The sequence below is a fragment of the Lucilia cuprina genome, chromosome 2 (genome assembly GCF_022045245.1).
Source record: "Lucilia cuprina isolate Lc7/37 chromosome 2, ASM2204524v1, whole genome shotgun sequence".
Taxonomy (NCBI): Eukaryota; Metazoa; Arthropoda; class Insecta; order Diptera; family Calliphoridae; genus Lucilia; species Lucilia cuprina.
Genome location: NC_060950.1, coordinates 70222949 through 70244177, shown reverse-complemented (window position 1 = coordinate 70244177; position 21229 = coordinate 70222949). Strand labels below are relative to the sequence as shown.

Below are 21229 nucleotides of genomic sequence, written 5' to 3'. Positions count from 1 at the left end.
AAGTTTAAATTGTTGTTGCAGGAAGTAAACGAAAAAAAGAAAGAAACATAAAGAAATAATAAATGCATAACATTTTGTACAATAACTAACTATTGCTTTTTTGGCAATTTTCTTTGGTGGAAGTTGGTTGGAGGGTAAGGACTTGGGAAAGGTAAAATACCAGGCGGAATAATATGTATTTTACAATTCTTAATAAATATTCTAAATATATCACAGACAAACATTTGCAAGTTTTAAGAAATACAGTAAATACAAGGAAGTCTGGTAGATATTTAAAAAGGTTTTATAAATGTGTATTTTTTCAGTTGTCCTAATAAGCTTAAAAAATTTGTTTTATTGCAAATAAAGTCAATATGTTTTAGTTTTAGTACTTTAATACAGCTGCTAAGTACACTTCATATAAAAATCATACCTTTTTTAAGGAAGAGTGTAAGTATTACAAAAAAGAATTAGAAAGCTTTTTCTCTGCTAGTATACAGGTAGACAAAGATTACTCTTTTCTTTACAAAATACACAATTTTGAATTATTATGCAAATGGTAAATAAATATCCTTATTTAAATTATGTTCAAATAAATATTTGATTATTGCAGTATTTTTTTACAATTATTTTTGATATTAAATTGTACATATTTAATTACAATTTAAGCATTTGTTTTGTATGTGTTTCAAACAAAACTATTTATCACTATTAGTTGTCAAAAAATTTGTTACACTAATTAAAATATTTGATTACCCAATTCATAAACTATTTGTTTATTTATATAAAAATACATACAAACACAAATTATATTTATTTAAATTTTTTTTTTTTTTGAAAATTAATTCATAAATAAACGAAAACCATTATCATTTCTAACTAAACAAATAAATGATATGATTTTGCAAATATTTTGTTATTTGTTATAGATTTCTGTGGCAAAATTTACATTAATTAATTTGCAATAAATTGAAAACAAATACTAAATACAGACAAATAGTAATTATTTGTTGAAAAACTAATTATGACAAATGCCAACTAATAAATGTTAACAAAATATAAATTTCAAATATTGGAAAAAAAGCTCACCTTTTTTAAAGGCGGAAACAAAGATTGTAGTGATTAGATAAAAGCTTTTTTTTGTATAATATGAGTTTCAAAGGTTTATATGTATGTGTTGTAGTTGTTGAAATAAAGTGTGAAAAAAAACACAATACAAATGTTATTAAAAGTGCTTTAAATAATTTGTTTGTTATAAAAAAATATTAAGCAGTAAATTTAATTCATTATCAAACAAATGTCATAGAAAATAAATTACAAACGAAAAACTGAAAAATGTTGTATAAATGATGAATGATAAAAATAACAAATCACTTTGTCTAAAAGAACAAATAAAATTGAGTTTAAACTAAGTAGCAGCTAGTTTCCTTTGTTGCCAAAAGGAAACGGATGTAAAACACAAGAAACAAAAAAAACCAAAACAAAATAAACTTATATATAAAACAAGAAAATCAACATGTTTTACTGAAACAAACTAACTAACTACTTGGAATGAAGTGTATGTACTATATAAGAAAACAATGGTGGTGATGGTGCCATATAAATATATGTGAATGAAGAGGTTGTAGTTCCAATAAGAAAACAAAAGAAAAAACAAGTAACATAAACTAGCAAATAATAAACAATGTAAAAACCACTATACAAACTTGCTACAAACCAAAAACTAAAACAACAAAAAAACTTTAGAAAAAGGTTAAAAACTATGAAAATGGGGGGATGAAAAAAACTAAACAAATGTTTGGCGGGTTCTAACAAAAAAATTATATTTTCTTGGTTTATTTCAGAAATGGGACTAACACAATGGGTTCTAAAATAAAAAAAGTATGATAGTAATAACAATGCAAAAGTGCAATAGAAATGAAAGGCCAAAAAAAAAACAAACTTTAAAACAATATAAAATTAGAAACAACTCATAACAATAATGAAAAAATGGGAAGGAAAAATGAAACTGAAAAGTTTTATATTTTTAAAAAGAAAATAATAAAAAATTTATTTTTTTTAATACTTTTTTTAAAAGATGAATGAATGATTTTTTTATTTTAAAATCTATAGAAAAAAATATATAAATATTAGTTGAGAGAAAAAGTTCATTTCATATTTTTTGTAACTTTGCTTTTTATTAGGAAATTACATAGGATGTTTGTCCATTCAAATTATTTCAAAAGTTTGCGCAATTGGAATAAAGTTCTTCGAATATGGTTATGTTCCAGATTGAAAAGAGATTTTTGTAAAACCTTTTACATTTTTGTTCAATTCAAAATCATAAAAATGTTTCAAATTCAAAACCAATCAACATATATCGAGTTGTTGATGGAAGAAACAATTTTGACTGTAAAATTGCTTTGGACAAAGTAATGTCCAATATCAGTGATATACTGCTTCCATCTCCAGTGGATGACTAATAATCTTAAGAAATTTTTTAATGTTTAAATTATTTATATAAAAAGCCTCTATTTTAATATTTAAAAATTACCTACTAAAATATGAAATAATTTTTTCCTGCAACATTATTTTGATAAAAAAATTATACATTCAACAAAAAACTGTTGCAGCAACAATGGTAATAAAAAAATTAACAGCAACAACAACCCCCTAAAGAAAAGGCTGCTGCATATTTAAAAAAACAAAACAGGAAATAAAACAGGCAACAAAAAAAAAACACTCAAAAATGTATACAAAACAAAAAACGCCACTGACTCCATTCAGTTTTAACATCAAAAACCAACCAAAGTCGTAACACACACACACAAAAAGAAGAAAACAAAACATAGAAATAAATTAACAGAAGACTATTTAACACGCTATTAATAGAAGAATACCTCACCTGTAGGTTACTGAGTAAAGCCTGAAAATATGGCATGGCTAATAAAGTGTTGGTGCGGCTGCTACCACTACTAGCACTAGGCTGTGGCAAACCATCCTGGGCCTGCTGCACTAAATGTGAATGCTAAACGAGGAAACGTAGGGAAAAAACACAAACAAAAAAAGGAAATACCAAATGACGGGGAGAGATAGAAAAGAAGTAGAAAAAAAGACAAACATTTTTTTTTTACATTTACTTATTATGTATACAGTACAATAAAAAGGTTATAGCTTAAAAAATATACAAAATTAAAAGTAGTATTAGGGGTAAATAAAATTTTTGGGAATTAAGTTTTTAGCTTTATATCTACTGCTTAGAATTATTTATATTTAATTTTAATTGCTGTTACTAAAATTAAATAATTTATATTAATTTACTAGCTTAAAAAACATTTTTCCAACAGCTTTTGTTAGAAAACTATAAACCAAAAATTCTTATTAAAACATTTATATTATGGCTGCAATATTATTCATTGTTAGCATTTATGTTTTTTAACTATAGTTTTTTTACTTTGTTTTACACTTTAATAATGAAAACATACAACAGCATAGTACAATAATACAAAAAAAAAAAAATTATATAGTTTTAAGAGTTTGCTTAAACGATTTTTAAATGGATTTTTATTCATAAACAACTTAATACAAGTATCTGCTAGTGTTGCAAGCAAAAACAAAACAAAATTATACGAGGTAGTGAGAAAGAGTGCAATTGAAAGAGATAAATGATAAACCACAAAGTTTTCCACTTTAACTTTAATTGAGAGTTGGTGGGTAAAAGAGAAATGTACAATATATTGCAATACACTTGTTAGCTAAATGTTGGGGTTTTAGACTAAATCAAAATAGGAAAAAAAAACTTAGCTAAACAAACCGACAATAGTTTAAAAAAATCCCAAAAACATGCTAGTAATAAAAGTGAACTGCTCTCTTTTACAGCAAAGGAGTTAAAAGGTGAGAACAAAGAAAAAAGGATTTAGAAGTAGGGATTATTAAACAGCTATAAGGATTTATTTTTAACCAAGGTTATGTTGACAAAATAATAATTTAGGGTTTATTTTGTCGAAGAGGGAAAGAGATACTTTTAAATACTTTTAAGGTCAAAGAAGTAGATTCTTATAAAAAGAACAAAAGAAAAAAAATCATTGTCCTTTTTTTTGTGATCTTTTAAGAGTAATATATGGATTGTTGTACAGTCTATTGAGAAGTCCATATACCAGCCCATTGAAAAGTCCATGTTCTGCTTAATAAGATAGTCTAAGGACTAGTTTAAGGACTAATATATTACTGGTCTATAAAGAAGTCTATAGACAGGTGTAAGGAACGTAGGCATGTGTATGAAGTAGTATCTATTCCAGATACTTGATATCAAGAAAAATTAACTTTGTGTCATAAATTCGTGGCGTATGATTCACATATCTTCATTGTTTTTCTTTAATATTAAGTATACGCATCATAAGCAGTAACTTTTACAATAAATTAAACTATGTAACAAAATTTCACACCTACACTATTACTGGTCTATAGACAAGTCTATGGACTGTAGGCATATGAACTTCTGTACTCTAATAACGTACTTTCTATATCAGATGCTGTATTTCATAGTAAATTAAATTTGTGTCATAGGTTCGTGGCGTATGATTAATATTTATTTATTGTTCGTATTTAATATTAAGTATAAGCACCACTGGCAGTGTCTTTTAAAATAAATTAATCTCTATAAAAACTTTAACTCATAGGAAAGACGATATGCATGTGAAACTAGAGTAGAAATTCTGCAACTCTGTTATTTTCTTAAACAGCTCTTATGTCTTTATGAAAAGACTTATAGTTTCCAACGAATATTTAAAGTATTTATATGTATTATAAGTATTTACATGATCATATTTGTTTATATCTATGTTATTTATTTCGTTTCGATGTTTTGAAACATTTAAATAGTTTTATACATTCGTGGCGTATGATTAATATTTCTTCAATGTTTTTTTTTTTTAATTAAGTATACGCACCACTGATAGTAACACTTTTATAGATAAGACGGTTCAGTTATTTCTTAAATTTCTTTGAAAATTTAATTTGGAAACAGTGATTATTAGTAGTTGATCCACAAAATCTTATCAATTCAAGGAAATCATACAAAATTAAGCATTGTTTTACTTTGAATTCTGTGGAGACTGAGATTGTTGTATTTTCTTGTGTTTTTTGCTAATGACTTAGACTCAAATTAATCCTTTTTCATCCTAGTATTTTGTATTTTTCACAGCTTTACACTGTTGTTTAAATTTCCTCAACCATAATGAACCATTTTCACATCATGCCTAACATTTTTTGTTTCCTTGTGGAAAAAGTTAGCACACAATAGTGGACAATTTTAAGACATGGTCTAGTAATTAAAAACCAAACTAAATAATAGTTACTTTGGAAAACATTTTACGGCCTACAGTTTATAAAGGTTTTTGTTATTGCTGCTTTTATTTTAAAAGTAAATGAAAAGAGAACTATTATTAGTTAAAGTAGGGCATGGAAAATTGTACATGAATAAAAGAAAAAAAGTTTAAGTGCAGCTAGAGATAATGACGTTTAAAATGCCATAAAATTAAAATATATATTTTTTTTAAATTATGCCATTGAATTACTGAGAAGAAAAGACATTAGGAACATAAACAAATTATCTTCAATTTTTAAATTTAAAATTATTTGCAATTTACTTGGTTTAAATATAAAATAATTTTTTTTTTTTTTGAAACTACTCAAGAGTTACAAACACAATTTGTAAAATTTAATAGAATTATGTATAATAAACAATTTTGAATAAATTTTAAGAAAAAAAAACATAGAAAAAAAAAGAAAAAATTCTATGTGTATAGAGAAGAGATAACAATGTTAATTTTGTGGAAAATGACACTGACAATTTTTTTATATGCTTTACAGAGATGGCAAATGAAGTTTTTAAACTAAAATATTTACTTATTAAAAAGGTACTTTTTATATTATAATGGTACCAGAAATATAACTTCATTATATATCTAAATATAGGGTAAAAATAAATTTCGAACAGTGTTTCTATAAGATGTACCAAATAAAGTTCATTTGTAGTAACTTCTCCCATCCCTGATATGCGCAAAAAAAAAAAAAAACAAAAAACTATTGTGTATGTTTATGTATTTAGGACGAGTCTGTATGACTACATTTTGATGAGATACGAATCATTTTTATACTGTTGTTTTGTTTCCTTCTTACACAACTAAAACAGTTATCATATGGTTAGTTTTTTTGTCATTCAAAAAATCTTCTCATATTAAAATTTTGCTTATAAGGAAACCTAAAGAAAAAAATGAAACGAAAAAATAGTTTTTTTTTTCTAATTGTGTACATTACGTGCGGTACAAATGAGAAAGATATTTTTTTGGTAAAAAACTATACCACACAGGATTTTAAGAAAGTATTAGATGAAATCAAAATCTAATATTTTCAAATTAAGGCTCATAAAAAAACGAAAGAAAAAAATAACAGAATTTTTAAATATTTTATCAACTTGTTTGACAATGACAGTACTTGAGTAGAAAATTGTTGGTAAAACAAATAGTAGACAACAATTTTCTTTTTTTAACTAAAAAATATATAAAGAATAAAAATATATAAAAAAATATATATCACAATCATCGTGATGATCCTCATCATTTACAAGTTGTTGTATCAACAGAATCTTACGACAATGTATCACACATATCAAAGTTCTCAAATAAAGATTTTATCCTTTAATATTGCTATGTATACGTTCGTAGAAATAACAATGTAATGTGTATTACAACTGACTTACCTCATCGCCCATTATACTGCTATCCGCATGCTGTTGCACAACATCTGACTTTGGACGACGACTACGTTCTCTGGCATTTTGTTGCTGTTTACGACGTGTGGTTTGGGTGCTGTAATGAAGGAAAAATAGTGAAAAAGAAAAAGATTTAAGTTAAATAAATAAGAACAACACACACACACAAGATTTAGTGTAAATAACCCAGTAAAAACTTGAATTACAAGGTAAGGAATTTAAATGTTAAAAAGTAATGCTTCCTACAACTTAAATATTGCCATTTAAACTAAATGAGCGCTTAAAAGTAAGATGTTAAAAAAAATCTTCTATAATTTTTCTTTGGATTCTAAAATATCGCGAAATTTGAGAAACTTTTGGTTTTGTGGCGAAAACAGCAGAAATGAAATTGCAATACATAATAAAATCTCTTATATAAAAAACAGGTTGGTAAACAGATTTAATTTTGTATTATATAAATAATACAAGTATGATGCAAGTATGTGCAGTCATACACATTTCATCCTTATAGTCCTTACGCTTACAGCTGCCCCGAAGTAAAATAAATGCGGTCAAGTGATGTTGTTAAGTTGTCTGTTAAATCATTGGTTATAAAGTGGTCATTTACATACACAAATACCTATACAGGAACTAGTATGTTTTCTATTTTTCTTTAACAATTTAGTCATTCACATATAAAGACTTGTTTATTCATTTACCAAGGTAAAAGGAAAATAATTGTTTATCGTTCAGCAACTCAAATGAAAAGTGCAATTGCAAACATGTGAAACATTTTTCTGCAATATCTTTTTTTATAGAAATAAAATAAATCTGAACATGGTTTTCTTTGCAATAGAGTTGCCCTAAGAAATAAAGTTTATTTTTTTTTGAGAAATTCACAAGGATTTAAGGACATTTATGACAAAAATTTGATTTGATTCTATTTGAAATGTTTGAAACATGTGAAGTGTTGGATTTAAACATGAGTAAAAAAGAACCCAATCCCACAATAATTGGGTATTCGTGCTGAAATTACTAATTTCGAAAACGAAGAAATATTAGGAATATTATAGATAAATCAAAAATAAAAAAACAAAGTATATTATATTTCTAATAATAACTGAGAACTTGAAAACATCTACTATTTTTTCAGAAATTACTTTAATGTAAAATGCATAATAAAGAATATTATCCAACAAGTTTAATTTTTTTTATTTTGCTAAAATTTCGTCTGACAACTTATTAAAATTTTATGTTTTCTTTATACTCCTTTCTATTATCCTGTAATTTATTGTATTAGGTAAATAGATTTAAAATTCTTTTCAAAGTTTATAGTAAGTATACTATATGTTTTGTCATTTTATACAGTGATTATAGTTTCCTTCACATAATTTGGTTGTTGAAAGTTGAATGCACAATGTTTGCAAAAATTCTTAAACCATTATTATGTATTACTTGGGATTAAATGCAAAAATAATTTATAATATTTTTATTTTTTTTATCTCTTAACTAAAGAAATAATGACAACGTATTTATTTATTGGGACAATTATGTTATTTGTTGAGTTCAGTTACAGAAACTTACATAAAAATATTTTTCGAATACTCAAGTTAAGTAAAAATTAAAAAAGTATAACATCCTACGAATGTTATTTCCAAGTTATACTAACCTGTTATCCGTTGCTGTCATATCTGCTGCCGTTAGCGGTTCCGTGCCACTTCTTTCTCTTACTAAACGATCTGGAAATAATAAAAATCAAGTTTACTTTAGGGACTTCTATTATGATCTAGAACTGTTAAAGGCAAAGAGCTCTTTTTTGTTAGTATTTTTCCTATATAAGCATTACTGCAAAAAGCTCTATCATGCTTTATAAGCAAACAAATCAGGACAGAGAGCTTGGACTCACTCATGCATTTGTTACTCTTTGATCTAGATAAGTAACTGTCAGAAAGCTTTCTTAGTTTTTTACATATAAAAGCTCACATATACTTAAAAGACAAACATATTTAGTCAGGGAGCTAATTGCCCAGAACTATATATATCATATTATCATATCTCTACTTACCAGATTCATGTCTTTCCAATTCTTCCTGCTTCTGACCTGGTTTCGCTTTGACATCTATCGTTATTTCGGCACTACTCAAGCCAGCATGGCATGAATAAATGCCCGCATCACGGAAAGTTATATCTAGAATACGTAAAGCTCCCTTTTTGGATACCTTAAATTTCCTAGACTTTGCCAAAGGTTTATGATCTTTACTCCACTTTATCTTAGTACGATTATAACGTTTAACAGGGCACTTTATTTTCACTTGAGTACCAAAGAACACCACACCGGCACCACCAACTTTTAAAGTAATTTTTGATTTTTTTGGATCATGTTGTATATGAGTAGTATTGCTAATTTGTATGACAGGTTTGGGATCTTCGGGTGGACAGGGTTTAACATTGCAGGGTTTCTTATCTGGTGGCTTGGCACTGGGACACATGGATTCTGGTCTCTCGATTTTGTGCTCCTGAGCCATTATTTGCTTGCATTCTACCTTACGTTCTTTAAAACCATAACCGCAGGTGTGTGAGCATTTGGACCATTCTCCTACCTCCCAGCGTACTGGACAATCTAAAACATTACAATACTGACGATCTGCTGGCGGTGGCTGGGGACACATGCTATTAGGCACTACCATCGTATTTTCACCTCCTCGTGTCACCTCATGTATACATTGCACTTCTCTGGTCTTAATACCAATACCGCAAGATTTCGAACAGGGAGTATAATCAGAATAATTCCAACGTGGCGGACATGGTCTATCATTACAGGTACGCACACGAGCTTCCGGTTTTGTTTCGGGTGCACACAAAAATGGTGATACTACACGACCATTATCCTCACGCACACAATTAATGATGAGCTCCTCCACACCACCCAAACAACTGGCACTACAGGAGGTGTAGCCTTGTTCACGCCATACATATGTTTTGCCTGGTTCCGAAACTCCCACTTTAATGGAATCACGTGGATATTGGTCTTCATAACCATGAGATGGCAGCATGCAGGGTTCCTCCACGCAACGTTCTACCTCATCGTGTGGCTTAATGCCCTCGCATAGAGTATCATTAACAGTGGCCAAAGTGCGTGAGTATTCAAGAAATATTTTACATTTGTGTGTACGTCTACGAATGCCCTCACCGCAAGTCACACTGCAGGGTGACCAATCAAGATCCTTAATATAACTGTAAATAAAGAAAACAAAACAAATTGTCATTAATATGTATTTATGTATAATACGAGGGGGAAAATAAACAAATGTTTAAATTATGTATTTGGATAGAAATTCATTTTGCAGTTTTGTATCACTTAAAGTTGAATTTAGTTTATATTTAAATAGGACAAATTATGCCTCTAATCAATTGTTTAAGTAATTTGTATGTATATTCCTACTTTTCGCCCTTATTATTGTTATGATTATTATTAGTATTAAATATTATTTTTCATGCCGAATTGATTTCTTCATATTGTCAGTTTTAAAAGTTTCCTTCCATAATAACTTTGTTTTAATGCCTTTTTTTGGCTAAGGAAACACAGCTGGAAAACTTAAACGATTGCAAAGAAACTAAAGAATAAAAAAAACTATTTCTTTATAATATAAAGCGGCCTTATCTCCCAGACGCCTTACTGGCGCGTCTCAATGGCGACATTTTAACATCCGTTTTGGCACAAGACTATCAAATATTCTTTTTGGCCAAATACATACAATTCAGGGCTTTTATTTTTTTGTTTACACTAGAAATTATATAAAGAAAATAAAGATGAAAATAATGTTGGCCTACGAACAAAAATATAAAAAATAAACGTATACTCAGATTTCAAGAAACCGTAGTCTGTTGTATTGAACAAGTTTTTTTTTTCTTTTCTAGCCTAGGCAAGAGATTCTGTAGTAGAATAATAATTGTATGTATAAAAAGTCCTATAAAGTTATTATAAAAATTATTTTATCGCATTGATAAAGTTTTCTTTTCTATATTTTTTTTTCATTTGCGCACAATAAAATCTCTTAAGGCAAACTTGTGAGAAATTGTTTTTCCACAATTGCGGGCCATTATCCTTTTAGAAAAAATAATTTCAAACTTAAAAGAGAGTGATGATTTAATTTAAAGTGGTTAAGTAGTAAACGAATGTTATGCATCTCTATACTTTAGTCTTGACTATAGACAACACAAGATTTTAGTATTAGCTAAAGTTTGTATTATAGAGTAGACTTTAATATTGACCATAGACTATAGCTTTTACTAAAGACTTGACGATAGTCCTTACAATAGATATACATAGAAAAATATATACTCTAAAATATAGACTAGACTATAGTCTTGGCTAAAGACTAGACTATGGTCTTGACCTCAGACTATAGCCTTCAATATAGACTATACTATAGACTAGACTAGGATCTTGATTATAGTCAAGAATATAGCCCAGAGTATAGACTATAATGTAGTTTGAAGTGATGACTAGTATATGACCTTTACAATATACTATATTCCATTTCTATAATAAGAAAAATTCCAAGGCTCCAATAATCAGTTCTCTGAAGACACCAGATATTTTATGGATTATATTCTTTTATGACTGTATTAGATATATTAATAGATTTTACTACTAAAGAGTCCGAGTCCGTTAAAATAAAATTAAACCCTGGATATCTTAAAGTTTTTAATCTGGCATAAACCTATTAGACCGATCCTAAAAAATTGTTGCTTTTTTAAATTATGTTATAATTAATTATGGATTTACTGAAGCAAACCCGCACATTTAAACCTTTATTTTTCTATTATAGGGTATCAACCATAAAGTCTGCAAAGAAATGTTCTTTTTTTGCCAGTTTGTGACAGCTATAGAAAACTTTATTAGTAATCGATAATAATAAAAATATTAAACTATACTAGTATAACAAAGTCACCAAACCAAATCATACCACAAAATAAAGGCAAAGGAAAATAAAAGAAAAAGAAAAATTACCTAAAAGGCAAATTGACAAAGAAATAAGTTTTTGAAAATTTTATTTCTGCATGACTTTTAGACTGCCACAGAATTCAAATACACTTAATCAAACTTCTCATACCAATTAAAAACACAGACAAACACAGGTCGTATATTTCATTTTGCCATGACCATGATAAATAATAAATTGTCACCGACGCCAACAACTGACCAAAACAGTTATATATGAAACAATAGAAAATGAACAAAAGTAACAAAACCGAAATATAAACTAATTTAGGTTCATAACGAAATGCTACCTCCCCAACTACTTTCAACAAAATTTGGAATTGATTTTAATGTTATAGGAACAGCAGGTTGGCGGCAATAAAGGGTAAAGTGAATTAAATTATTCACTCTCCCCCCGGTATAAATTGTGAAATTCTCAATTGAGAATGCTTGATGGTATAATTAAAATCACCACACAAGTTCTAATGTTGAGGTTTTCAAATGTTCATAAAGCAACCAAGCGAAGAGTAAAAAAAATCGTTAATGTATGGTTTTTGATAAAGTGGGTTCAAATTAAGTATGCGCACCCTTGTACACCCTCTGCTCGAGCACTTAATCATTTAGCGACAAGTATAAATAATTATTTGTATTTGTTGTACATTTGTTCAAAAGTGTTTGAATGTCTGTGTGTGTTTGTCCGCATTTTCAATTTACCAATTAACTGTATTTGAGTTGCTTTTTGTTTGTTCCTCTTCCTGCTTTTTGTTACTTTTGTTGTTACTTATATTTTATGCCTTTTATTAGTAACAAAGTCCTTGTATTTGTAATATTTACTAATAGAATTGTTAAATCATGAAAATTCATCCTACTAAATGCACAAGGAAATTACACAGCACGATGTTAAGACAAGAATAAAAAAGGAACAGGAAAGAATGAAATAATGGAAATAATGAAAAAAAAACAAAGACATTTTTCTACACAAAATTGTTTCCTGCACTAATTAAGTGGTAGCCAAAACAAAACACAATGAATGAATCAAAAATGGAGAAAAAAAAGAAACTAAAGAAATCCTTGTTACTACACAATCTTGATAAATAGCTGTACAAACATTTTAAGAACTCCCTCCCCTGCTTTCCCCTTAAATCCAAATATATAGTAAGTCAATGAGTGACTATTGAGGAAGAGAGTGAGGGTAATAATAAAGCTTATCAAGCCTACTCATCATCATTGTAGTCGTCACCGTCGTCAACCTCATCATCGTCATTAAGAGCTACAATCTGAACAACATCAACAATGCCACTAAAATTACAAGCACTTAAATCCATTAACAGCACTTATTTGCCTCTTGTTGTACCACTCATAGTTACTAATACTACTACAATAACAACAAAAACTTCATCAATTTATTTAGACGAGGTGTAGCGGTAAATTTCTTTCTAAATGAGGAAGTCGGGAACTATAAAGCATTAAGGAACTCAGTTTCCTGGACGTTATTCCTAAGAATTTTTCAATCAGTGTTAGTGTGGAATATTATTTCCGAAATCATATCACTTTTTTGATACCTGGAGCTAATTTAGACGAATGCCTGTCAGTGTTTCAGAGTTTCACTGTTCTTTCCACTACTCGACATCCGTCTGAATCCTCAAATCTTTTCAAAAATCCAATACGGTCTTAGATTTTATTCTATTGCCTTCTGGATGTCAGTCAAATTATATATTTATTATATTTTTGTATAAAAATTTATAATTAAATTTCGATTATTTAATTTAAAAATACTTTTCCGACTGCCCTCTATGCTATTACCATATTATCACTGACACAGCTAGTCAGTCAGTTAGTCAGTCATAATATGCGTATTTCCAGAGTATTTAAGGTGTTTTTTGTCTTGTTCTAATTATGTCTAGGAAACATTTTCTCTATTTAATATTTCAATTTAGTCCCTTTTAAGCTGTTAGTTGCCTTATAAGTACTCACAAGGTGACATTTAAGTACATACTATATTCATGTTAATTTTTTTCCTGTTTGATTGTTAAAGTCTTTTAGTATTTTTTTCTTAATTTTCGGTTTAATGATATCAATTTGTTTGTCAAACAGTATGGGGTAATTTACTTTTGGAAAAAAAGTAAAAATAATGAACCAAAATTAAATCTACCATAATTGACCTCTATTTAAATGTATTTTTATTTATATTTTTCTTGTAGTTTGTTAAGGTTATATTTCAAATGTAACAATTCTTTTTGTCCTTTTTCTTGGTTAAAGCTCAAAAGAGATTTGCGTAAATGTTGAAAATGGCCAATATAATTAATTAATTGTGTATGAAGCCAGTGTAAAGAATTTAGTTTAATTATATTTGCAAATAAATGTAACAAAAGTTAAAGTTTTTTTTAACAAGTTCTCAAGGATATAAAGCAATTAATAAAAAAATATCCTTTGTAAATGTGGTTTTGTAAAAGTCTTAGTTGGATTAAGTAAATAATTTATTAATCGTATAGTGTTGAGCTTTTAAATTAGATTCGATTTATGCCCTTTTTCAAAGTTAATTATGGGTATTTTGCTCAACGTTTCCCACTTACTTTTTCATTTTATACTCAAATTTAAAATTGATAATTATAAACTTTCCATTTACTACTATCATTTTTGCACTTACCTTGGTTCTGATGGTTCATGATCTCTGGAATAACCACCCGAAGTTAAACGCATTGTTCGCGGACCATCTGATTCCTCTTGATGCAAACGACTTACAGTGTGATGTGAATACATAGATGGTTGATCATTATAGGAAGCATCATCTGATGATATATTCTCATCATCCATATCATCAGAATCTTCATCATCATCCTCTTCATCATCGTCCATGTCATCATCATCATCCATGGGATTCTTTAGGAAAAAACAAAATTCAACAGAATTTATTAACACAACTAAAAAATAAAATTAAAATAAATTATACTTTAAGACACTTAAACAATATTTCTTATTTATTTTGTGTCATTTTGTGTTTCAATGGCAACCAACACTACACATACATCCTCTCTCTCTTAAACAATAAATAATTTCCTTAAGGATGTTTATTAATTTTGAAGCTTAACAAATGACATTTATTCGTTTGTTATTTTCTTGTTTTTTTTTTGCTGCTGCAAACGCACCTTAAACTTAATAATTTTACTGTTACTGTATTTTGGTTTAAACTTACCCGTGGGCCACTGCTACCCACAATAATGGTGCCGCCACTCATGGAGCCACCATCACATGAAATGCCTGTGGTACATTGTTGTACACTGGAGGGTTTTGTTAGAGGATCACATTTGGCGCTCAGTCTGCCATCGGGTGATTTACATTCAACGCCACGCATTTGTATGCCTTGGCCACAGGATACGGAACACTTTTGTTTTTGATACGAGATAGTAGAAGACAAAAAGAAATAACAGAAAAAAAGTTTTAACATGAAACGTGATGATTTTCAAAATAAATGTGTGCTCATGTTTCTTCATTCATTTTTTTTCTTTTGCTCAGTACTTGTATGTATGCATTATATAAGTATAAAAAACTGAAAGTAAATTTAAGTCTGTAACACAACTAATAGACAGACATACGTTTTTCTATATAAACGTGTGGGTGTTGTTGTTTAAGATTTTTTTATTTATATCTACCTTTTTGAAAAAACAAAAATGAAAAGAAAAAAACGAGAACGAAAAAAATTACAGCAGACAATGTAAATTGTGTCAGTTAGTAAGTTAGGCATTTAAGGTTTTTTGACTTTTGCAGTTTTTTTTCCATTTTTTTCATTTATTTTTATCTAAATTTTTGTGTTTTTTTCAGTAAAATATTTCTGACTTTATATTTGAACTAACAAGTATGCGTGTGAGTGTGTGTTTTTAGGGTAATCTGCATATATTCCTTTTTTATATTTAACAGTATGTATGTTTATATGTAAATAAGAAAACTTCACAAAATTATATATTAATGCAACGTGCTTGGTTGAGAAAACATTAACATATACAGACATATACATATATTCCTTCTTACAGTTTCCTACACACACCCATTGTCTCACGTTTATAGTCAAAGTCATACTCATCTTGCTACATGTTGATGTAGACGTTATGGTATTCATGAATTTATACATTTTATTAGTTTAGGTATGAAGTTGATTTCTTTAAAGGAAATTTACATCTAAAATTTTTAACTTTATTAACAATGTGCTTTTAATTGCTAGTTAGCATAAGCTGCAGACTTTAAATATCCAAATTTTGAGTAAAACTTTTACAAACATAATTGTTTTAGTTTATTTAACTATGTATTAATCAGAGCGAAAATATTATACAAGTTTAATGGAAAATTTCCAATTGTTCAATTCACAATCGGTGTTGTATGGTTGTATTGTAGTATGTCGTAATTTTTTATTATTGATTTGCTTTTGTTTCAAAAAATTTTATTTGAAAAATTTGTATGAAATACAATGATATGATATCGTTTGTGTATTGCACAAATATTAAGACATTTGGTTAGTGCTAACTTTTTGTTAAAAAGTCTAAAGGATTTTTCACATACAAATTACAAGAAACTTATTAAGTCGAAGTGGACTTATTTAAGCTTTTCACTTTCTTTATAGTTCCGGATAGTGGGAAAAATTTTGCTCCTATTTTCATGTAATCTATCACTTTTCACTTTAAGTGTTTAAACAACACAGGATGACAAAATTTGAAAAAAGTCAAAACCGTGATACTTTCTTAATCGTTTTTAAAAGATTTAGCAAAAATCGAATCTGACTTCAGATTTTCTCTATCAGATCTGGAATTTGAGATATCGTGACCTGAAATTTACTAAAACGCCTTTTTTACCCTTTTTGACAAGTTATGACACCTCTAAGATAACTTTATTTTTATGTCACCTAAAAGTTCATTATTTAAGCTTTAAAATAAAGTCTCTTAAGATCAGAAATATATTTATTTTTCAGATGTTAAGCTTTTATTTTAAAGCTGACAGAATCGACTTTTAGGTGTTATACAACATTTTTTGTATGAAGTTGTTTTCAAACAGTTTAACTGCGCCCAAAAATCACAAATCACAAATATGATGAAATTTTAAGCCCAGATTCGGATTCAGTGGGACTTAGGCCTTTAGTATTATTTGGTATCTGGGCTAATTGTTGGACGTACAGACAGATAGTTGATCATTTGTACCAAATGCAGTAACTGCAATTTTGGACTATATTACAATCCATGTACTAAAATTATGATATGAAATAGAAATACGTAGTTTTACTACCAATTTTTGTGTACTTTTGATTTAAAAACAGATCTTATGATTACAACACCATTTTTTAAGAATCGATTTTTGCCCTTACCCAATTTTAACAACACATCTTTATTACATTTTCTGAGTAAATTGGAAAAGAAATGTGTTGAAAAAAATTTTTTTGTTAATGTTAATCTTAATGCAAATTTCATTTCTTTCTACTTGTTTATTTTGTTGTAAGCAAAAAAAAAACATACAAACAAATAATAATAACTTTTGTTCATTTAGTTGTGGAATATGTTAAGAATTTAAATAACAATGTTACTTTAAGAAAAGGGAAAGGGAAAAATAACCAGCAACCTAAGATTATAAAAAAATAAATGTTTTAAGAAAATTAACTTAAAACTAAGATAAAAACAATTCAAAAACTAAATTAGTGCCAACCTATATCAGTTTGTTTTAAGGAAAAGATTTTTTAAATAAAAATTAAACCAAATAGTTAAACTCTATTAACTAACACTAATAAAATCTAAAGTTTCAGGTAAAATCCTAAACTGTATAAGTTCGACATAAATATTCTTAAAACAAACCTAAAAATATACAAAAAAATATTTTGTTGAAACCTCCAAACTTAAATACTAAACTGTGATAATTTAAGTAGTTAAAAAGTTACAACTTAATTTTAAGCAAGAAATTTTGTAAAAATAACTCAAAACAAAAAATCCAACTAAAATGTTTGACCATTATATAAAAAAGAAATCCAACTTCAACATACAAGTACCTATTTATAAACTTTAAGAAACAGAGCAAGTACTAATAACGAAAAAAGGCCTTAAATATTGTGTACAAACTTAAATGAAACACTTACACCCGTCCACTCTTCAGCTTCCCACTTTGGGCACTCTTCCATAATACACTGTTCTTGTGTTGGCGGTTTTGGTAAAGGGCACATTATGTCCGCAACCTGCAATAAGTACAAGACAAGAGTACAACACAAAAAAAGTATAAGTAGGCGTTTGTTAAAAGTGAAAAACAACGAAAAAGAAATGGTTGAAAAAAAAACATAAAACAAACAGAAAAAAGGTACTTTTAGCTTTGAAATTAGTAAGTTGTTGTATGTTACAAGTACTAGTTGTTAAACAGTAGCAATTACAAGACGTTTATTTTTTATTCTACTTGTTATCATCATCAGCAACCACAACTGCAACAATATTATAGTCATGATTTTCTACATCATGCAGTCAACCAGCATATTAAAATGAACTGGCTGCACTGACTGCAGCTATTGCCGAACATTACAAACATTTTTATAAGGGAAGTTTTGTAAGGCGTGTGATTTGAGTTTTTAAAAGAAATATCAAATAATTGTACGATGTAGGCATAACCTGGATTTTATAAAAATAAGTGATCTTCAAAATATTCCTATAGGCCGATCATTATTTAATTTCTCTTTAAATGACTTCTGAATATACATATCGATCCATTTTGTAAGAAAGTTTCATGAGATGAAAGTTAATTAAATTCGAAAAATTTCGAATGGTGGCTTTAAATGGAAGATCTGTATGTCGAAATTGCATTGTCATGGGCATGCGGATGTACGGACAACATAAAATTACTTCTAATGCTGATTCTGAGTTAATCGATATGATAAAAGCTCGATGTAAGTCTATAGGTGTAACGTCGATATATTCTACACCTATATAGACATATTTATTAATATAAAACTGGCCATATGCAAGTACTTTTTCTAGGCCACTTACATAAAAACACACATTAAAAAGAGTCTACTTATATTCAAACATAAATACCAACTTGAACAAATGTGAATGTGCATATAATAGGGTGATAACCAAAATAAGATTTATGAGGATATTTATAAGAAAACAATTATATAAATAACGTTTAAACAAAAAAAGCTAAAATAATTTATATTATATTTAGGTAGGTAGCCCTTAATATTTAACAACTTAAAAAAAGTTATCACCCTAATATATGTAAGTAGCATATATACTAGTACTTATTCTGCAGTAAATCCACAAAAGCAGTTAGTGTTAAATGCCCTTAAGCGACCTTCTGACAAAAACTAACAACTGCAACAAGACTACTACTACTGCATTCATATTGCTGCTACTCAACGTCGTCATTTGTAAGTTCATTCATTCATAACCCGCTACACTCTGAAATTTTGCTAAAGCAGAAGGGAGGGAAATATACATACACTAACATATTTAACCATGTCTAATTTTAACTTTTCATTTGCTTGTACTTTTCTACTTCTGCTATATATTTAGTATATTTAATATTAAATTGAACAAAAAAAATACTAAAAGGGTGCAGAGGAAGAAAATTAGAAAACTGAAAAACTTACTCTGGTTTTAATGCCGTTATTTTCCTCGGCACACACCACCATACGCTCACGTACCCCAGGACCACACAGACGACTGCATGGACTCCAGTCATCAGCTATCCATCTGAAAGCAAACGTTTGTAGACATAAATTTAGTAGTTGTTAGTTGGTGAATTTAATTAAAATTAAGGAACAAGTTAGAGTTATAAAATGTTTAAACTAATTTAGGCAAATTATTTTTATTTCGCCACGAATTTTTATAAAATATAAAATATTCACATATTCAGATCTTTTAATATATGATAAATAGCTATACCCTGCGAGCTTTGCGTTCCTGAAAATAATACAGTTAAAAATAAGCTTTACAATTTTATATTCACTTTAGTATTACACCCAAATAGTTTCCCAGATATATGAACTCTTTTATTTAATGCATATTGGAGATCCACGCTTCCTTTGTATCGTAAATATTAATATTTATTTTTATAATTAAACGGCTTCTACTTCAGATATATTAATTCAATATTTTCTATATATGGGAAGTGCCCGCCCACTCTAGCCAGTCCTCTCATTTTATTCCGAAATTTTAGTGTTGCTCGAGCAAAGTTAGAGTATTCTAACACTAATAGTTTCCCAGATATAGAATATTTTGTATTTAATCCATGTGGGAGGTGCCACGCCCATTATTGCAAAAAATTGTTTAGCCTAATTTTAACAAACAATAGAATAAAACGTAAAGTTTTTATTAACTTATATATTTGAATTTAAGGAACTAGACACATGCCTCTGATTCTCTGAATCTAAGTTTTTTTATCTTTTATTATTTTAGTAGATTAAAAAAGATCTAAATTTTAATCTAAATTAAAAAACGTCCATAAAATGTGTATGTCCTTAATTAGAATATTAATTTTTTTCTTTTGTCATTAAAAGTTGGTTTTTGTTCATGTTATTTGCAAAACTTCAATTATAGTTAAACCTGTTTCTAAACATTAAATTACATTTTGAGGTTTTGCAACCAGGAACATGGTAACACAAAAGCAACGTTAATAATAGTGAAAACCAAAAGAAATCTAAAATGTTAAAAACACTAACATTTTCCTTTACTCTCCCACTCTTTTTATAAATATATGTATATTTTTTTTTAAATTTTTGCGAAAAACCACACATACTAACTAACACTTTCACATGCAGGTATAAAATGTTACATTTCTTAACTATTCTCTCAACTATTAAATGCAATTCTCTTGCAGACAAGACTTTAAGGCATAGATTGGCATTAAGAGCATATGTATAAAACATTTAAGAAAGCTAAAACATCGATTGTTATTATTTGTATGATATTTATTTATATTTAATGATTTTCTTATTTTATTAATTTCGTTTCCTAAAGACTTTGAAAGCCTATCACTGATTTCTTAACAGCAAGTGCAAGCAGTTTTTGAAAAGTTTTAAGTATTTGTTTAAGCAACTTACCTAGGAGGACAGGTATGAGTATTACACAACTCTACGGATGGCTCCGGACGATTAGCTACATTACAGAGAGCATCATCTACTTCTGCACCAGTGACACGACTGCGACATGCAACACGAGACATCTTGTAACCTTAAAATGCAAAAGGGAATATAAAAGAAAAACACAAAGAGTTAGTAAAATATTTTTTACAATTTCTAGAATATAAGGTGGAAAAGTAGAAAATTTTTTTTGGAATTTTTTTCTACAATTTAAATGCAAATTTAAGACAAATAAAATCAATAAAATAAATTCAGTGGCAGCCATTTAACACCAAAAGTAGAGAAAGAGTAAATATAAATATTTTTTTTTTTTTTGCATTTCACAGTTCTCTGAAGGTATTATAAAGCAAAAGTGGCTTAAGTGGTTTATGTTAAAGTATTCTCTTACTTAGTTCTGAAGACTTTTTGTTTAAAGACAAAACCAGCATTAACTTATTTT

The 21229-nt window shown here is 28.2% G+C and overlaps 1 protein-coding gene across 2 annotated transcripts in view; it reads right to left on the bottom strand.

Moving 5' to 3' along the window:
* LOC111674530 (protein madd-4) overlaps positions 1-20877 on the bottom strand; it is a 36045-nt gene extending 15168 nt beyond the window's left edge. The window contains exons 1-9 of one of the 2 annotated variants that reach the window (XM_046949078.1): positions 20752-20877; positions 19300-19402; positions 17800-17895; positions 14887-15075; positions 14341-14573; positions 8775-9943; positions 8379-8448; positions 6719-6827; positions 2864-2986 (exon numbers count right to left, since the gene is read on the bottom strand). In XM_046949078.1, coding sequence (XP_046805034.1) covers positions 2864-2986; positions 6719-6827; positions 8379-8448; positions 8775-9943; positions 14341-14573; positions 14887-15075; positions 17800-17895; positions 19300-19402; positions 20752-20873 — 2214 coding nt within the window. In that variant the 5' untranslated portion in view covers positions 20874-20877. The remainder of the gene's footprint in view (positions 1-2863; positions 2987-6718; positions 6828-8378; positions 8449-8774; positions 9944-14340; positions 14574-14886; positions 15076-17799; positions 17896-19299; positions 19403-20751) is intronic. The other variant, XM_046949082.1, reaches the window with a different exon arrangement.
* Positions 20878-21229: the final 352 nt, after the last annotated feature.